The following is an 18648-nucleotide window of genomic DNA, read 5'->3' on the forward strand; positions in this document are numbered from 1 at the left end:
CGGCGGCATGTGGGATCTTCCCGGACCGGGGCACGAACCTGCATCCCCCGCATCGGCAGGCGGACTCTCAACCACTGCGCCACCAGGGAAGCCCTATGCATGCGTTTTTAAAGCACGCCCCAAATAAAACCTGGATAAACAGGGGTTCCTGAGTGACATGAAGATGATCTTATATTCCAAGGTCTAAATTCCATACCCCTAAAGTTTACATGCATTCAGATCTATGGAGAGAAGCAGGGCCTGACAACCTCTTCCCCACCCTCTGGCCCCACCCACCCCCTGGAGCCCCGTACCCACGCAGTGACGCCCGTCCCGCGCCCCCTCGTAGCCCTGGTCACAGAGGCACTGGAAGGAGCCAGGCAGGTTCTGGCACATGGCATGGGCCCCGCAGAAGGACCGGTTCCGGCATTCGTCCACATCTGCAACCACCAGACAGTCAGGCCATTGCTGGACCTTCTATCCCCTCCACATCTCACCCATTGCCCCAGGGACACCCACCCTGGCATCCGCCCCCTGGGGTGGGCTGGTAGCCAGGGTCACAGGCCGGTGTGCAGCGGTAGGAGCCAGGGGTATTCTCACAGCGCTGGGCTCCACAAATCCCTGGGCCATATTCCTGGCACTCATCCACGTCTGCAAAAGAGTGGGAAGGGGATGGGGGAAGGAGAGGGGAGTCACAGGCCTGGATTCAGAGGTTCCTGGTGCTGCTTCCAGTTCCCATGACTGAGAAGTCTCTGAATCTGGTATTCTAGGAGTCTGAGCTTCTAAAAATCAACAAGCATTGATACCTCTTAAGGCCTCGTTACCATTTCTCAAATAGCCTAAACATGGTCCCGCCTCAGGGCCTTTGCACTTGCTGTTCCCTCTGTCAGGAACACTCTTCCCTCAGCTATCTGCATGGCTCCCTCCCTTGCTTCACTCAAGGGTCTAGGTCAAGCCCTCCCAGCACCCCTACCCCTACTGCCCTGTCATCTCTGTCCATTTATCCTGCTTTACTTTCCTTCTTAAACTTCTTATATCCATGTAGTTATTGGTATGCCAACTGTCACCTCCCTAGAATGCAAACTCCACGTCGGCAGGGATTTGTGCCTGTCTGGCTCCTCATTGTATCCCCAGGGTGTAGGACAGTGCCTGATGCACAGTAGGTGCCCCCAAATTGTTTGCTGAATGAATCGAGTTCATATTTACGTATTTATTGTCTGTCTCTCCCCCTAGAACGTCAACTCCACGAGGACAGGGATTCTGTTTTACTCACTGCCTGTTCTACTGCCAGTGTTGCATACAGTAGGTGCTTAATGAATTCTTGTGGAATTAGTGAATGAGGTCCCATGAAACTAGGTTTCCACGAATCGATGTTCTGGCAACCCAAGAGCCCAAGGCAGTCCGCAGTCATTTCATCTGTTCCACAAAATGCTGACCCACACACCATCTCCCCCCGCCCCCAAATCTGGGCTGCTTCTGGAAGCGAGGCTTGGCCTGTTTCCTGACAGGAGTGTCTTCCCCTATCCTCCTGCCTCCCCTCTACAAAAAAATATAAAGACACGCTGGTGGCTTGTTTCCACCACGATTAGGAGAGAGTTAAGTACATTGGTTGGGAGCCCTTTCCCTCCCCTCCCCCCCAAGTCCGTGAGGCCTGGAGCCGGCTTCTCCGACTCTTCGTGGGGGTGGGGCAGTGGTCTCACCGTCACAGGTGCCCTCAGGGCCTGCGTGGTAGCCAGGGTCGCAGTCGCGGACACAGCGGTAGGAGCCGGGGGAATTCTCACAACGCTGGGACCCGCACAAGGCCGGGCCCCGCTCCCGACATTCGTCCACGTCTGAGGGGCGGAGGCAGGGCAGTCAGATGGGAGAGGCAGGGAGGGAAAGGAAAAAAGGTGGGGGAGTCAAGGAGGGGAGAGGAGAGTCAGAAGAGGGAGGCGGGAGTCGCAGGAAAGGGGAAGGGAGAAAGCAGCAGAGGAGAGGCAGCGGGGGAGACAAATGGGGGAGGCCAGGAGGCAGAGGGGAGAGGGACCAGGCAGAGGCGAGGCCTCTCACCGAGGCAGGAGGCGAGGTCTGGGCCAGCGCGGTGTCCTGGAGGACAGACGCACTCGAAAGAGCCGTCGGTGTTGGTACAGATGCCGCTCTGGCAGAGGTCCTCCTCGCTGCATTCGTCCACGTCTGCGGGACAGTGTCGGAAACCGCAGGCGGATCTCCTTCTTTGCTTAACATTCCAAGCCGCGCCCCTCCACCGCCCTTTCCCCGCCCCTCCAGCTCCAAGACCTTAACGCCTTCCCCACCTGCCTTAGGCTCCTCCCTTTCCTGCAAGCCCCACCTCTCCGACGGGTTTGGCTCCATCCTTTCCATTCCTTGCCCAATTTATCCAGACTCCGCCCTTTCCCCTTTCGTCTCCCAACTCCGCCCCTCCCTTTCCCCACCCTTTCCCGATCCAGGCCCAGCCGGGGTACGGACCGAGGCAAGAGGCTCCGCGAGGTCCGGGCCGGTAACCGGGAGCACAAGTGCAGGCAAAGGAGCCGTCGGTGTTGAGGCACTCGCCGTTGGGGAAGCAAAAGTCGCCCTCCAGGCACTCGTTCACGTCTAGGGTACCCAGAGATAGGGCTGCGGGGTTACCAGACCCGCCCCCGAGACCCAAGCCCCGCCCACAAAGGAGCAACCCTGTCCCCAAGCCACACCCCGATGGCCGGTTTCTAAATTCCACCTGCAGTCCCTTAGTCCAGCTCCCACCTCCCCACCAGGCTTTACCCAGGAAGCTAAGTCCCACTCCCAGGCTGTCCAGCCTTTTCCCCGCCCAGCCCACCTGCGCAGGGCCCGGGCCGAGCAGGTGGTGCCCGGTAGCCTGGCGCGCAGGTGCAGCGGAAGGAGCCTTCAGTGTTAGTGCAGTGGCCGTGGGGGCCGCAGGAGGCGCCCGAACGGCATTCGTCCACATCTGTGGGAATGGGGATTTCAGAAGGGGTTCTGTCTAGGAACGCACTGAGGGATCCCCTTGGGGGAGAGGGGTCTGAAGAAGGTGATGGGAAGTGTCTTGGGCTGGATATGAGGTGAAGGCTCCATGGCTGAAGTGGGTAGGGGAGACTGGGGTTGGGGGTCCTTGAGTCTGGGTCTCTGGGAACTCCCTATGCCAGGATCCTGGGGTCAGGTGAAGGGACTCTGGACTGGGACAGCGGTCAGACATTAATTAGGGTAAGGGGTGAGGTATTATAAACCAGGATAATTAGATGGCATTCTGGTGAGTCAGGGGCCAGAGTCTCTAGTCAGGGGTCAGGGTCCAGGATCATGAACAAAATCAGGCCCCAGGGAGGGTACTCTGAGAAGGGGCAGGGGCAGTGCAAGAGGCAGGATCAAGCATCACACAGAGTCACGGGTTGTAGTCAGGGCTGTGGTCAGTAGTTATGTTTAGGTCAAATGTCAGTCAAGTTTAGGGGGTCACAGGTCACATACAGGGTCAGAGGACAGGCAGCATCAGGGGGGTCACAATTGCTATCAGGGTTGGGGTCAGGGGTTATCAGCAGGGTTCATGGTTAAGGTCAAATGTCACAGTCAAGTTGAGGGTTCATTGGTCACAGAGTCAGAAGTCACACTCAGGGCCAAGGGTCGTGGTTCCAAATCAGGAACTGCAGTCTGATCAGGGGTTCCTAGTCTAGGTCAAGAATTGCAGTCAGGCTCTGGGGGTTGTGGTCCAGGTAAGGGGATTGAGATCCAGGTTAGAAGGTTGTAGGCCAGGTCAGGGGTCATGATCTGGGTCAGGAGGCATGATGCAGGTCCAAGGTCACACCCAGGGCCTGATCTCACCAGTACATCGGCCATGGTGCAGGTGGTGACCAGCAGGACAGGCCCTGCACTGGAAGGAGCCCGGTGAGTTCACGCACTCCTGCCCAGGACATGCCAGGTGGTTCTGACACTCATCCACATCTGGGGAGCAGAGGAGAGGGTGGCTTTGGAGGAGTGGCCCAACGCCCCCCTCACCCCCCCACACTCCTCCCTCCCTCCCCGGCCTCACCCTCGCACTCAGAGCCGGCAGCACTGGGTTGGAAGCCCGTGGGGCAGACGCACTGGAAGCTGCCTTCTGTGTTCTCACACCGGCCGTAGGTGCAGGGCGGGGGGCTACGGGCACACTCATCCACATCTGGGGCAGAGGAGACCCGTGGGGCTGAGGAAGGGGCCTGGACCCATTGCCATCGCCACCCACCCCAACGTTCTACTCTGGAGGAAGCGTCCTGGACTTTGTTCAGGCTGTTCCCTCCTCCCAGAAGGACAGACCCTTTCGTGGTTTCCCCATTAATGGTCTCTCCAGCTGCCAGGGTGCGGCTAAGGCACCACCTCCTGCATGTTGCCTTCCCTGACGCAGAGTTGTCCCCTCCTCAGGGTTCCCACAAGCACAAGAGTATCATCCAAAAAACGAGGAAGAATGGAGAGCACCCTCATATTTGGAGAAAGGGGAGAAGATGCTGGAGCCAGACCCTCCCCACCCCCTCAGTACCCCCAGGCCTCTGTCTCCCAAACCTATCTCCAGTCCCTACAGCAGATGGAGGTGAAGTGGCTTTGGACTCAGCACCCTCACCTTGGCAGGGGGCCCCCGGCCCACGGGAGTGGAAGCCAGCAGGGCAGGCACAGTGAAAGGAGCCTGCTGTGTTGTCACAACGGCCTGGCCCACAGGGTGGTGGCTCCTGGGCACACTCATCCACATCCTCTTCACACGCTGAGCCCCGGAAGCCAGCCGGGCACACACAGTGGAAAGAGCCAGCCAGGTTCTCGCAGACCCCTCGGCCACACAGGCCTGGGCTCTGGATGCATTCATCCACATCTGCTCAGAGCAAGGGACCCAGGTCATACCTCCTTTATGCCCCTTCCGTGCCCCCCATGCTCTCTTCTACCTCCCTGACCTCCATCGCTCTGCCCTTCCACCCTCCATCATTCTGCCACCCTGTCCCCATGATTCTGCTCTCCACCTTATCCGTCATCATTCTAACTCTATCCTCCATCTCTCTACTTCCTCAGTCCCTATTAAGCTGCTTGTCTGCTTCCTAGAACTGAGTGGGCCTCCTTAAACTCTGTCCTCCATAACTCTACCCCTTCCCCCATTAATGACCTCTCCATCCCCCATGACTCAGCCTCTCTGTTTTCCAACACTTGGCCTCTCCATCCCCAACAGGCTGCATGTCTGGTTCTCAGAGCCTGGCCTCTTTCTCCCATCAATCAGCCTCCCTCTGCCTCATTGCTCGGTATCTCCATCCCTCACCACTGCCGCTCCACCCTTCCCCCTACACGCCCAATCCCTCACCCTGGCAGCTGGCTCCGTGGGGCGCAGCCTGGTACCCAGCGGGGCACACGCACAGGAAGCTGCCTGGCGTGTTCTCGCAGCGCCCACGGTCACAGGGTGGCGGCACGCGGTGGCACTCGTCCACGTCTGCGGGCACAAACCGCGTGGCTGGGACTGGGGCAGACACTCCGCCTCCTCGCCTCCCCCAGAAGGCCTGGGGAGGCGGGGAGGCGGGGACGGCAGGGGCGGAGTCAAGCTTCGGCCAGGGCCAGGCCGAGGCAGGAGCCAGGGGCGGTAGAGGGCCTCGGAGGGGCTCGGTTTAAGGCTGAGGCGGAGCTTCAGCGGGGAGGACAGGACAAGAGTTGGGGACCCAGCTTGGGCAGAGGCAGAGAGGGGGACCGTGAGGGGGGCAATTTGGGGAGGGCAAGGGCGGGAAGAACAGCTTTGGGGACCGAACAAAGGGAAGGCAGGAGCGAGGGAAGGGATGGTTTGGGGACGGGGCACTGGTGTGGCAGGGTGGAAATCAGGAGTCACGGTGAGTAGATAGGTTGCAGCAGTTGTGGGACAGGGGAGGGGCCTTGGACAGGGCAGGAGCTAGTCCGGAATATTGAAGGGGCGGGGCCAAGGGAGGGGCGGAGCCGGGACCCAGTCAAGGAGAGGGGCCGGCCAGTAGTACGGCAGGGACCGGCCCCGACGGGAAGGGCCGGCTGGGCCGGAAAGAGGCAGTGGTGGGGCCGAAGTGAGAGCGGGAGCTGGTCTGGAGACGGGGCCAGGGGCCAGGCCAAGGCAGTAGTTGGGCTGAAGAGACGTGGGGAAGAGTGCGAGGACGGGAACTGCTCCAGAGGGAGAGCTGGAGCGAGACCCCAGCTGGGGTGGGGCTTGGATTTCTCACCCAGACACTCCGCACCCCGCGGGCCAGCTCGGAAGCCCGGCCCGCACACGCAACGGAAGCTGCCTGGCGTGTTTTCGCAGCGCCCGGGAGCACAAGGCGTGGGAATGCGGCGACATTCGTCCACGTCTGAGGGTACGGAGGGGTCTGGTCAGGAGGTGACAGAGTAGAGACGCCCGCACCGCCTCCGTCCTCCCCCTCGGCCTGGCTCACCAATGCAGCGCATGCCCTGCGGGCTGAGCCGGAAACCGGAGTCGCACGCGCAGGTGTAGCCACTGGGCCGGGGAATGCAGCGTCCCGGGCCGCAGACCTGGGGATTACGTTGACACTCGCCTGCAGAGGGACCTGCGGGGGTCCAGTGAGCCAGGGTTCCCCCATCTATGATTCTGTCCCTTTCATCCCAGTACAATTCCCTCAGATCCTCTACCTAAAACATCCTCCTGGATGTCCCCCCTCAAGCCCAGTCTTCCCCCTCTGATGTCGCTCTCCTTTATCATGGGACATTCTCATCAGATCCTCTGCCTGAATCCTCCCATAATGCCACTCCAAAGTCTTCATTTTTTAAATATTTTGCTCCCCAGTCTTCTGCCTGAGATATGTTCTTAGTGTCCTCCGTGAAAAATAATTATTTGTCTCACGTTAACTGAGCACTTACTATGTGCCAGATACTTCAGAGGCAGCTTGCTGAATCCTCACAATGATCCGCATTTTATAGATGAAGAAACTGAGCCTCGGGGAGGTTAAATTGACCTTCCCAATTGACAGAGAACTTGCACCCAGGCTTGCCTGACTCCATCTCCTGATGTAACCACCACCCCACCCTTCAAACCTTTATCTTTTCCCACCCATTCCTTAAGTCCTCTGGCTGTCACATCCTTATTTGTTCTATTGTAGAATCGTCACTTTGGAGCCCCCCCCCCCACAACCGGAACTCCTGCCTGTAATACCCCCATCAATGCCGCTGATTCCCTCTACCGCACCTGATTCAGGGATCTCCGGACCAGTCCAGGCAGGGATGCTGGGCAGGGGAAGCTCAGGGCCCGGACGGGGCTCTGGCCGGGGTTCTAGCCGTGGCTCAGGCCGGGGTTCTGGGCGATGAGTGGGCAGAAAGCCTGGTAAAGAAGGGCTATCAACAGTGGAGACCTGGGTTTGGGTGTCCCCACTCGTCTCCCCTTGGAGACAACACTCCCTCCTCCAGAAACCAGCTCACCTGTGCGTGGCCGAGAGGTGGAGGATGGGGCACGGGGCTGGCTGAGGGACACTCGGGGTGGTTCCTGGCCCAGAGGTCTGGTGTTGTAGCGGAGGTCAGAGGCCGAGTAATGGTAGCCAGGGCCAGCTGGGCAGATCTCCCGAAAACCCTCTGGACACAGGAAAGGGAAGAAGATGGTCAGAGAGAGGGCAAGAGAGTAGGGGGGAATGAGAGGGAAGGGGGGTGAAGGAGAGAGAAAAGGGGTGGGAGGCTAGGGTCTGGCCTTGACCGTGGGTAGGGCTTAGCCTGGGAGTGTGTTAGGGGTTTGGGTTGGATGCTGAAATGGGGTCTAAGAGTGACTGGGGGGACCTGGGGTCTGGGAGCATCTGGGGGGAGTGTAGTCTAAGGGAATTAGACCCAGGGATGTTCTGGCATGAGGGTAGTGTGGACATGGGACCAGCTTCAGGCCCCAGTGGCCAAAGAATGGGACATCTCAGAGGCTAAAGGTGGGACCAAGGATGTTTTTCCCTCTTTGGGATGATGGCAGGGACCGGAGTTGAGGGCAGGGTCTGCTTTGGTGTCTACAGGGATGGGGTTGAAGGCCAGGAAACAGTCAGGTCCATTGTGGGGTCTGGTTTTACGAAGAAGCAAGATTGCCTGGGAGGTGTCTCCGGGAGGGGTGGGTCTGGGGCGGGGCCCAAGGCGGAACCTAGGTTGAAGGCAGTGTCTCAGAAGCTGGGGAGGTGGCCAGAGCCTGGGGACAAGGTTGGGCAGGCAGCCTATCTCAAGGGCCAGGGGAGGTCGAGGCTGGGGGTGACGCTGGGCAGACAGAGCCTAACTTCAAGGTCATGTGCAAGCCAGGGTGGAGCCCAGTCTGAAGATAGGCTGTCTCAGATGCCAGGTGCGTGTGCGGCCAAGGCTAGGGCCCAACCCCGTTGGAGGCGCTCGCGGCGGAGCCTACAATGGGGGCTGTTTGTGTCAAGTCTAGAGAAAGGCGGGCAGGAGGCGCTCACCTGAGCCAAAGGGTGGGCAGAGCTGGCAACCCCGGCCCCAGGCTTTGCCTACGCGGCTGCAGCAGCAGATCTGTTTGGTGATGTTGCGTAGGATGGGCAGCGAGCAGCCGCCGTCGCGGAGCACGCGGAAGCAGGGCCCCTTGGCCTCTGAGATCACGTGTTGGGCTGGGGGTGCGGGAGGAAATTCTTCAGGGCGGGGTTGGGAGTGTAGTGGGACCAGGGGATCGGGGAGGTAGGGGAATGGTCCCAGGGAGGGCTCGGTGGGTGTGAGGGGCATTTGGGAAAGCTCTGAGAGAGTCTGAGGAAGAGCTGAGGGGTCTGGGAGGTCTGAAAATGGTCTGGGGCTTGAGGAGAGTCTGAGGGGTGAGTGAGAGAATCTGGGAAGGATCTCAGGATCTGAAGAAGGTCTGGTGGTCGAGAGAGAGAGGAGGAAATTTGGGGGCTTGAGAGGAGCTGATGAAAGTCTGGGGATCCTACTCCAAAAGGTTTGAGGGGTTCTTAGAGGAGCTGAAGAAGGTTCAGGGAGCCTGAGGATGAATGAGAGTCTGAGATGAGACGTTCTGAGGGGGATCTAAGAGTGACTGGGGAACCTGGGGTCTGGGAGCATCTGGGGGGAGTGTGATCTAAGGGAATTAGACCCAGGGATGTTCTGGCATGAGGGTAGCGTGGACACGGGACCAGCTTCAGGCCCCAGTGACTCACAGATGCAGCTGCTGCGGGACGAGTCAAGTAGAAAGCCGTCGGGGCACACGCAGGTGTATCCGCCATGCGTGTTCGCACACTCCCCGTGCTGGCAGCGCCCGCCAGTCTCGCACTCATCCACATCTGCGAGGGAGGGGGTGGTTCCAGTGGCATCAGGGGCAAGCTCCCTGCCAGCCCCGTCCCAAGCTCCTCCCATGCCTGCCCCAGCTCACCTTCGCAGGACCCATTAACCCTTTCAAAGCCAGCTGGACACGGTCCATCTGGGACGCCCACTTGGTCGGAGTTACCTGTAGAGAGAGGAGAGGGTTGGGCCGGGGCGCGCGGAGCGAGATGGAGTGGGCGGGGACGAAAATGGGGTGGGAGGAACTAAAAGGTGTTGAGTGTGGTTTGAGTGCACGGTCAGCCTTAGGTTGGCGATCTGCATGAGTAGGCCTATGGCACAAAGGCCGAGTGAGAACAGGGTAGCCAAAGTCAGAAAGTGGGGTGGCTGGTCCCAGACGGTATGGATAGGTCTAGACTGGAAATAATCCCCACAACGGGTAGGCATGGCTAGAATTTGTGTAAGGGTATATCTATGGGCAGAGTACAGGAAGCAGCGGGGTTCTCACTCCTCCCCAGCTCCGAGCACCTCGGGGACATCCTGGGGCTTACCCAGGAGCTCCGAGCACGACTGACAGTCGTGAACGCCCCAGGCCAAGCCGGCCCCTCTGCAGCAGACCTCCTGCGTCCGGAGCCCGGGCAGCGGGGACGCACACTGTGGGGAAGTGTAGGGTGAGCGCGCCCCCGCGCGGTGGCACGCTCCGGGCCCCTCCCCACCGGCCTCCTCTCACTTCGCCTCCGCGCAGCTCCCGAAAGCAGTAACCGAAGCCCGAGGCGTCCGAGTAGCCGTCCTCGCGCGGCGCGCTCTGTGCCAGCACCGTGTAGGGAGCTGCCGCCTCCGCCCGAGCCGCCGCCTCCGCCCGCGCCACTGCCTCGGCGTCCGCCTCCTCCCAAGGGCCGGACACACGCTCCACCTGGTGCACCACCACCGACGCTTCCTGCGGGTGCTCCACGTGGACGCTCACCATAGATGCCACGCCTGGAGAGAGGCACGCGGGGGAAAGTGGGAGTAGGAATGGGGGAAAGGGCGCACTGGAGAAGGGTACTTAAGAGAAGGTAGGAAAGATGGGAGTCAGAGGAACGGCAAGGTGGTGGACAGAGGGGGCGGAGGGGACTCCGGCCGCACTTTCCTCACCATGCTCATCGTCACGGTGGTTGGCCAGCGGCATGGTGTACACAGAGCGGGTGAAGCCTGGCATGGCCGGGGCCGGGGGCCGGGCGCCCGATGAGTGCAACTGGCAGAACTTGCCAGCGAAGTCCGGGGGACAGAGGCAGCGGTCAGGCTTCACGCACACACCTCCGTTGTGACAGATCAAGGGACACAGGACTAGGGGGAGAGCGAGGACACTCAGGGCCGGCAACCCTCATTGCAGCCCCCCTGGGACGAGCGCACTCAAACGAGCTCAGTCCCTAACGTTGTAACTACACCCTCAAAGGTATCACTCAGTTCAAAGTCGTTCCGCCATGAGCTGTCTTGAGCCATCTCCCCGCTAACCCTGGCCACTTGCATTGGCTGGGTCCAGTCGTTAACAGCCCTTGATGGTATAGCTCCGCCCACTGGGTCCACTCGCCACGCCCTCCAGCTCCTTCTTCGCTTTCATTTCACCCCGCCCTCCCTCTCGAGTCCCACTTTCTGGCCGAGTCCAAGGCGTACCAACCCCGCCCAGACAGCGTTGTACCCGCCCGTAGGCTCAGCTCCGCCCACTCTAGCTCTTGCCTTCGCATTTAGCGCCGCCCATCTTTTACTGTTCAGCCCCTCAGACCCAGCGCTGGTCACTTCCATTGACCAAACCCACATTTTGCCAGTCCCTGGCACTACCCCTTGCTCGCAACTCCGTCTCCTTACCATTCTAGGCACGCTCACACCCCGTCCGGCAGAGTCCACTACGTTCAAGCTCCGTCCACAGGCTGTGCGGTTTTCCCCCCCCTCCCCTTCTACGCACCCTGCCCACATCACCTTCTTCTACCTGAGGGCTTGTAAACCCCGCCTAGACGCCTAAGGCGTCTAACCTGCTGCCTTTAGCCCCACCCACCTTCCTTTCCTCAAGTTAATTTGCCCAGGCTCACTCGCTCACGCTCCTCTCACCCCACCTCCCGGCTATCTGGACGTCCTAGCCAGCCCCCGCCCCCCGCGCTTTGTCTCCTCCCACCACCCCTTGGCTCCGGCTCTCCAGTTCTAGCTCTGACTTCCCGCCTCCGGTAGCCCCGGGGCGGGGCCAGCGGGAACGCGCCTGCTCTCCTCTAGGCGCGCCCTCGCTGGGCCTCAGGCCACCTCTGGGCGGGGCACTACCAGCTGTGCGGCGGGGTAAACAAAGAGGGGTGCGGCGGGGGCAGGGCGGCGGCTCTCCATTCCGAACCCTTGGGGAGCCCCGGGCCCGCTGAGCCAAAGAAGGCCGGACGTGTCCTGAGAGGGCACCCCCTCCCTTTCTCCCCTGGGGCTGCCGAGAACAGCTGGAGACAGCTGTGCGGAGGGCAGGAAGGGGGCAGGCGGCCGGGGCCGTCCAGGAAGGCGTGTCTGGGATTCTGAGCCACACACTGGAGAGAGGAAAGCATAGAGGGAGCCCCCTCAATTTATAAGGGTAAAGAGACTGCACTCCTGGGAGGAGATCAGTTAGAAGGCAGCACTCTGGGGTTCAAAGACCACTGGAGGTTTCTGGAACAGAAAGGGAGCCTATCCCAGAGGAAACGGAGGCACCCTTCAACAGAAGGAATCCCTTAAGTCCTTTTGGGGAGAGTTACCTAAAAACAGGACTCTAGTGTCTTCTAGGGAATGATCAATTTGAGGGTGCTGAGAACAAGGTTTAGATGGAGAAGTGGGATTCTGGGGAGTCTCCAGCCCAAGACAGCCTCAATTGTCTGGGAAGACTGTAAGATACTGTGGAATCCCCCCTCCCCTCTCAGCTAAGGGATTAGGTACCCAAGTCTTTTTGATTAATGGCTGCTTGGGGGGAACACAGTTATCTGTAGTCCTCTTGGGAGGATCACTGATCAAGATCAACTCTGGGTTTCTCTGAAGATAGATGGATCAGAAGTTCCTGGGGAGGGAGTCAGCTGGAAGGGAAGGACTTGGATAGACAGGAATCGGGGATCACTTGGAAATAGAAGAAAATAGGAGCCTTTTGTGGGAAGAGAATTCGACTAGGGAGCAGAGTTATCACTGAATAGAATCTGTAATCCGGGGTTTCCCCTGGATGTGGGGGAAGAATAGCTGAGGGACAAAACTAGAGTTCTCTGGTGAGGGGCACAGTCTGGGGAGATTACATCAGAAGAATGCGAGGGAATTTCACTGGAGGGGCTGGTCTCCGGAGTCTGTTGATAGCGGTGCAGAAGGGCTTAGGGCGTGAGGGCAGAGACTCTGGGCTCCCCTAGTTAGAGGAGTCAGGCCAGGACTCCAGGGTGCTCTAATAGGGGTCCTTAATTAAGTGGCAGGCCTAGGAGAGGCTTAACTAGGAATCAAGATTCCAAAATAGGAAGGGTCTCTGTTGGGGGGTTGCGGGTGGTAATCCAGCTAAGTCTGGGGGCATTTCCTAACCTCCAAAGACACTTGTGTGTCTTCTCTCGTCCTGAATGTAGGCCCCCCGCCCAGCACCCTGAGGGCCTCCACACCCAGGGCGGGCCTCTAGATGGGCACAGGCAACTCCATGTCCCACACCCTCGGAGGGATGAGGGGCTGAGGACATCGAGATCCTCCCGAGGTCAGCCCCCTTCACAGACCCCTCCTTGTGCCTCCAGGGGCTTGGCACCCGCCTGGGCAAGGCTCCTGGCACAGGCCCGTTGAGGCTGGGCCTGGCACAGGCCCGTTGAGGCTGGGCCGGGAGGGAGTGAGGGAAGGAGGGAGGAAGGGGAGGAGAGAGGGAGTGGCAGAGGGCGGGGGCTCAGGCGGGAGATGAGCTCACGCCGGCCAGGCCTGGGTTGGCTGGGGGCCAGGCTGGGCGAGTTCTCCGGCGCCAGGGGCCCCCACTCCCCACTCCAGAGGGCCTCCGGGGCTGGGGGCAGGTAGGCCCAGACCCTGAGAGCCCACCCACCACCATACCCTGGGGCCAACAGGTGGCCCACCCCGCCCCCCCCACCAAGGGCTCTCCATCTCTAGGGGAGCCTGGTGCACGCACTCCTCCGGTCCTCTCTGCCCCCAGGGGGCGCCTTTTCCCCTAGGCCTCCTGCCTGGATTGCTCTTCCACGTGCGACCCTTGCAACTCCGGGTCCTGCAGAGACCCTCCTTCTACGAACTCTTTCCCTCTCAGCTCTCAGCATCAACTTTCCACACCCTAATTGCCCTCCTCACAGGCACTCCCATCCTAGACTTTCCTAATCCGTCCCACCCAAAGAAGCAGAAAGTGGAAAACCCCCCGTGGCCCTGGATTTCTCCCTTGGATTCTGCGGACCCCTTATTCACAGTCACAGAATTCGGACCCCTTTCCCCCAAGACCCCAAGCCCCTCAATTCTGGTATTCCCCACTTTGACCGAAAGGCACAAAAGTCAGCCCCCAATCCCCTCATATGGGACATCACAGGTCCCTGAGAACCCTCATTGCTTGCGAAATCAAGATCCTCAGGATCCAACCCCAAAAGCCAGGAATTTGAGGCTCTCTTCCTTAAATAAGCCAGGGATTCCCCAGCACTACTGCGTAAGGAATCTGGGCTCCCGCGCCCTGGGGACTGTCTCCCCCATCCCCGGGAATCCTCCTCCACCCGGGGAAGCCCTCCCTCGGGACCACCACCCCGCACTCACAGGCGCGGAAGCCGGGGCCCCCCGGGGCCGCCCCGCCGGGCGCGCCGCTGTCCACGCTGGTGGCGTTGCGGGGCGCGCAGGTCGGGGTGCAGCGGGGGCCGGTGGGCCCATGGACGCAGCTCAGGCCGCACACGGCCGGGGTGAAGCGCACGCGGAGGCGCTCTAGGGGCCGACCCAGCCCGGGCTGCGGCCGGAGCAGCGCCAGCAGCACCAATAGCGACACCCAGAGCAGCCGCGCGCCGCCCGCCATGGCTGCAGCGCCGCGCTCCGCCGCGCCGCCGCCCCAGCCCGCCCGAGGGGCCCGGCCGCGCCCGCCCGCCCGCGGGGGAGGGCGGCCGCGCCCCCGCTCAGGCCCCCCCTCCCCACCACTCCCTCCCCGGCGGCCGCGCGGGGGCGCGTGGGGCCGGGCGCGCAGCCAGAGGCGCGCAGGCTGGGCGCTAGACTCGCAGGGGGGAGGGGGGCGCCCCCTCTGCCCCCGCCTCGCACCAACAAGTGAATGGGGCCCGCAGGGGAGCGGCGGGGAAGGGAACAGGTGGGGGCGGGCCCGTTCCCCCCCCAGACCGGGCTGAATCCATAAAGAGGAAAGAGTAGTGGGGGCCGCATTTGGGGAGGAGGCTAAAGGCTGTCTCTGCCTTAGTCACAGAGAAAGGAGCTTCATCTGGGTAGGCGGCTGTCATGGCACATCTGGGCAGCCAGGTGGCACATCTGGGGGAGAGGAGAAGGGTCGGTGCACCTGGGCACAGGAAGGAATTGGGGGTTTGGATGGTGGACAGAACGCTGGAGGGGCACATTTGAGGACGCAGTCACATCTAACCAGGACCCTCACACCTGGTAGAAGTCAGAATGGATTAGGGGAAACGGTGGATTGAGACTGTGGGCGGGGGTCTTCACATCTGGCCGGAGGCCCACATCTGGAAGACTTTAGGGAGGAGGGGACACATCTGGGCTGAAGGCCACCGCAGGAGGGGGACTTTTGAGGGTGGTTGAGACTAGGGGGTGTGCTAGCCCCGGGCCGAGAGCCGGAGCGGGAGGAAGGCAGGAGGACGGTCGGGAAAGTAGTGGGAGGCCTTTGGCCCCTAGCCGCCCCGCAGTTTTGGGCATTCGGTAACCAGGCAGGCGCCAACCCGCACAATCGCTTTTGTTGTCTGGGCTAGTTTGGCCGCTTTCTCTGCCGGGACAGCGCCCCCCTCTTCGGCCGGCAGTGGGGAGCCCGGACGCTTGGCTTCCCGGCCCCACCCCCGCGGGTCAGCGCCTCTGGCCAGCGTCTGGTCCTGTCCCGGACTCACCTCTCTCTGCCGGACGCCGGGGTCCCTAGAGGGGGCTGCGTCCTGGGGAGGGGTGCTGAGCTACAATGGGGGGCGGCTAGGCGGCGGCTGGACCGTGGGAACCAGACGGCTTTATCTGGCCCGGAACCCCCCGCCCCCCAGCGGAGGAAGGGTGGATGTTCTTACCCCGGGACTGGCCGGCAGGGGCGCGCTGTGGGGGCCTCCTTCTCAGCAATGCCCGGGCCCCCGGTCCGCGGGGCCGCCGTCGCCTCAGAAGAGCTCGGGCTTCCTGCAGCCTGGGTGGGAGGGGGCAGAGAAGGAGCTGTCACCGCGGTTCGGCTGACCCCCCCCTCCCCGCGACTGGAAGAGACCTCCCACACCAGGAGGTCTCCCAGTGGAGGCTCTGCGACCCCCCCCCATCTCTTTATGGGGACCAGGCCTTGAGCGTTCGTTGGAGGCTTGGAAGAAACAAAGTCAGTGGGAGAAACAGAGATGAGGAAGGGAGAGAGAGAAGAGAGACAGAGAGGCAGAGACAGGTAACTATGAGAGAAAGAGACAGACGGAAAGAACAAATAGAGAGGAACGTGGAGACAGAGACAGAGAGATAGAAACTGAAAGACCCAGGGACAGCGATTGGCGAGAAAAGGAGAAAAAGAAACAGAGACACAAGTTGATAGAAAGAGAGAGCAAGGGAGAGGAGACCCAGGGAGCAGAGAGAAAGATGTGCCAGAAATGGTGGCGGAGTTCGGAGCGTCTAGTAGGGGAGGGTTGCACACTCACGTCAGTGGCTGCCAGTTAAGGGACACCTGTTTCTTCCTCACGCTGGGGCTGGGGCTTGACAGCTCTGGGGGCACTGGAGTCAGGCACCACTGAGGGCCTGCACACTTTTCGGGCCGGCAGCTCTGGACCCTGCAGGAGGCTTCAGAGACAGCCAGGGACTAAGTGGAAAAGGAGGCGACTCTGCAGCTGGGATGAGGGGTGAGGAAGGGAGCCCCCACCTCCTCTGCTCCTACCACCCTTCCCCTCCTACCTATACCTCGCCTACAAGAACCCACCTCTGAAGCAGCGGCTCCTCCTGGGCGATCGGCCTGGGCAGCAGCGACAAGCAGTAACACTATAGAGGGATGGAAGTCACTCAGGCCCCTAGCACTGTAGAACTCCCCAAAGGAAGGCAGTGAGGGATAGGGGAGGGAAAGCCAAGATAAGGTTTGAGGGTGCTCGAGATTGATGTGGGACCAATCTGAGGCACTGTGCTCGATGCCTCAGTTTCCCCATCTGTACAATAGGAGGCAAACTGGTTTAGGCTCTCCAAGGATAAAGGTCACAGCAACCTCACATTTATTTTTCTTCTGAAGTGTTTGAGGTAAGGTATTATTGGAAAAGACATTTAAAAGTCTTTTTAAAATGATTTAAAAAAAAAAAGACTTAAAGAGGATTTCTAAGCGCACTTCCAAGCCCGATCTGGGAATCTAGAACCCCGCCCTCTCCGCACTTCCCTGTCCTGGACTCAGCCGTCATCCCGCGGTTGGCCGGCAGATGGCGCCACTCCACAGGCCTCAACGGCTGGGGAGGGAGGTCCTCCTTTGACTACGGGTCCAGCAGGGTGCAGAGGTGGAGGGGGATACAGGAGCCACAGCCCAGTACTGGGAATCCCGAGGCCTGAGTTCTAGCCCCTTCCTGCCCTTCCACGTTGTGTGTCCTGGAGCCAGAGTCTCCTGGTCTATGGGTCTCAGTTTCCCGCCTGACCAGGAGGAAGGAGTCGTTCTTGGAGGAATCTCCGCGCCGGGAGGGTCTCAGATTCTGGCTGGCGGAGCCCTCAGCTTGGGCGCAAGTGCGTCGCAACCAAAGGGCCCCCCAGACAGATCCATTATCCCCAGGCTAAGGGGGACGAGGGACGAGGCCGCGCGCGCCGGCCGGGAGAGAGGGGCAGCGGGGGAATGCTGCGAAGGGGAAGTCGGGCGTATGGACTCTTTTTAGATGGGTGGGGCCCAGTAGGGGAGGAGGCCGCCCGGGTGGGAGCCTTCCGGACCCCCGATCCTGCAGTCATCCCTCCCGCCTTTTCTCCGGGTTAACCCCTTCCCAGCCCCGCCCCCGGCGCGGCTCGGGTTACTAAACGCATTCGCAGAGACGGAGGCGGGAGCTGAGCCCGGGGCCTTTGTAACGGAGCGCTGGGCCGCAGGGCGGGGGTGGCGGGTGGGGGGGTACTGGGCAGACTGTTTCCTTCGATCTCGTCACCGTAGACAGGAAGAGTGGCTATAACCCCCTAAATCGATAGGAAATTCTGGATTTCTTGCCGCGAAATCACTGGTACCTCATTCAAGCCTGGAATCCGCTAATTCTAGAAAACTAAAGCACCCCCCAAACCCTCATGAAATCTGAGGGCCCCCCATCTCCGCACAAATTTCCACAAGCCCCTCCACCATCAACCCAAAACTCCACGTCTTCCTCACTCATTAGGAAAAGGTCTCTTAATTAGTTCAGGCCTCCCCGCCCCCCAGAAAACCAGGACATGTCAACTCCCCCTTAAAGTGCCCTGATAACCTCCCATACTCTTCCTCCTTAAGCACCCAGTTAGTTTTGGGGACCCCATCCCAGCTCGGTCCCACCCATCAATCATCTTAGGAGAACTCAAAGCCCCATCCCCACATAAACTGGGACCCTTCTCCAAATAAACTCTAGAATTCCCTGGAGCCATATCGGTCTCTACCACACGGGAGGGGAATCCCTCCCCTCAAAATCTCAGTACACCTCGGATTCTAACTCCTACAAAATAGAGGGCCCTAATAAATTCAAGAGCTCTAGTTCTTCATCCTTATCACGAAGCAGTGGGTTCACATTCCCCTAAATCCGAAAGTCCTGGTCTTCCTAGACCTCCAGACTTATTGTGTAGAGGCGGCACAAGGACGAGGGGGCCGCAGCGGGGCTTACCCGGCCGGGCGGCCCGGGATCACCGCAACCTCGACGGCCTGGCTGGGGCTGGGGCCGGCGGCGGGGGCGGCGGCGGCGGCGGCTGCAAGGAGAGACAGCAGCAGCACCAGCAGGAGGGGGCGGCGGCCGCTGGGGCCAGGCAGCCGCATCGTGTCCGGCGTGGAGTCGCGCTCCAGGCGGCCAGTCTGTCCAGCGGGTCAGTCTTGGCGCGGCCCCGCCTCCCGCCCCCGCCCGAGGCAGACTCATTTTCTCCACAGTCCCAGCCTCAGGCTGCGAACTTCCCTCCAATCAGAGCCCGGTTCCGCCAGGGGGCGCTGCCCGCGCGACCAATCAGGAGGCGAGAGAGGAGGGGTTAAATAGACAGGTGCCTGGCATGGGGCTCGGGGACCAGGAATTTTCAGTGCTGTCGGGGGTACTGGCTCAGTGAACCCCGTTATAAAGGAGAGGCCTCAAGTGTGGAGTTGCTGGGACTCTTCCCAGCAATGCGCAGGCGGTGGGCAGATTCCCCTAAACTAGATTCCCACTGGAAGATCTCATCCCTCGGTTCACAGTCCTGGGAGAAGTCCATCAGAATTTGCTCCTCGAC

General features: G+C 60.7%; 1 protein-coding gene across 4 annotated transcripts in view; it reads right to left on the reverse strand.

Annotated features, from left to right (window-relative positions):
• Nucleotides 1-18226, reverse strand: part of LTBP4 (latent transforming growth factor beta binding protein 4) — a 27086-nt gene extending 8860 nt beyond the window's left edge. For 2 of the 4 annotated variants that reach the window (XM_007128095.4, XM_028477862.2), the window contains exons 1-24: nucleotides 18063-18226; nucleotides 16190-16248; nucleotides 15915-16053; nucleotides 15321-15430; nucleotides 10276-10467; nucleotides 9872-10119; nucleotides 9693-9795; nucleotides 9254-9328; nucleotides 9042-9164; nucleotides 8340-8504; nucleotides 7348-7497; nucleotides 7118-7249; nucleotides 6351-6482; nucleotides 6141-6266; nucleotides 5270-5395; nucleotides 4550-4792; nucleotides 3989-4114; nucleotides 3781-3900; nucleotides 2789-2917; nucleotides 2443-2568; nucleotides 2029-2151; nucleotides 1680-1811; nucleotides 499-630; nucleotides 294-419 (exon numbers count right to left, since the gene is read on the reverse strand). In XM_007128095.4, coding sequence (XP_007128157.2) covers nucleotides 294-419; nucleotides 499-630; nucleotides 1680-1811; nucleotides 2029-2151; nucleotides 2443-2568; nucleotides 2789-2917; nucleotides 3781-3900; nucleotides 3989-4114; nucleotides 4550-4792; nucleotides 5270-5395; nucleotides 6141-6266; nucleotides 6351-6482; nucleotides 7118-7249; nucleotides 7348-7497; nucleotides 8340-8504; nucleotides 9042-9164; nucleotides 9254-9328; nucleotides 9693-9795; nucleotides 9872-10119; nucleotides 10276-10467; nucleotides 15321-15430; nucleotides 15915-16053; nucleotides 16190-16248; nucleotides 18063-18211 — 3286 coding nt within the window. In that variant the 5' untranslated portion in view covers nucleotides 18212-18226. Of the gene's footprint in view, nucleotides 1-293; nucleotides 420-498; nucleotides 631-1679; nucleotides 1812-2028; nucleotides 2152-2442; nucleotides 2569-2788; nucleotides 2918-3780; nucleotides 3901-3988; nucleotides 4115-4549; nucleotides 4793-5269; nucleotides 5396-6140; nucleotides 6267-6350; nucleotides 6483-7117; nucleotides 7250-7347; nucleotides 7498-8339; nucleotides 8505-9041; nucleotides 9165-9253; nucleotides 9329-9692; nucleotides 9796-9871; nucleotides 10120-10275; nucleotides 10468-13869; nucleotides 14120-15320; nucleotides 15431-15914; nucleotides 16054-16189; nucleotides 16249-18062 lie in introns of those variants that run through there. The other 2 variants (XM_055078982.1, XM_024132635.3) reach the window with 2 other exon arrangements.
• Between the last annotated feature and the right edge of the window lie 422 nt (nucleotides 18227-18648).

The sequence above is a fragment of the Physeter macrocephalus genome, chromosome 17, assembly GCF_002837175.3.
Source record: "Physeter macrocephalus isolate SW-GA chromosome 17, ASM283717v5, whole genome shotgun sequence".
In the NCBI taxonomy this organism is placed as follows: Eukaryota; Metazoa; Chordata; class Mammalia; order Artiodactyla; family Physeteridae; genus Physeter; species Physeter macrocephalus.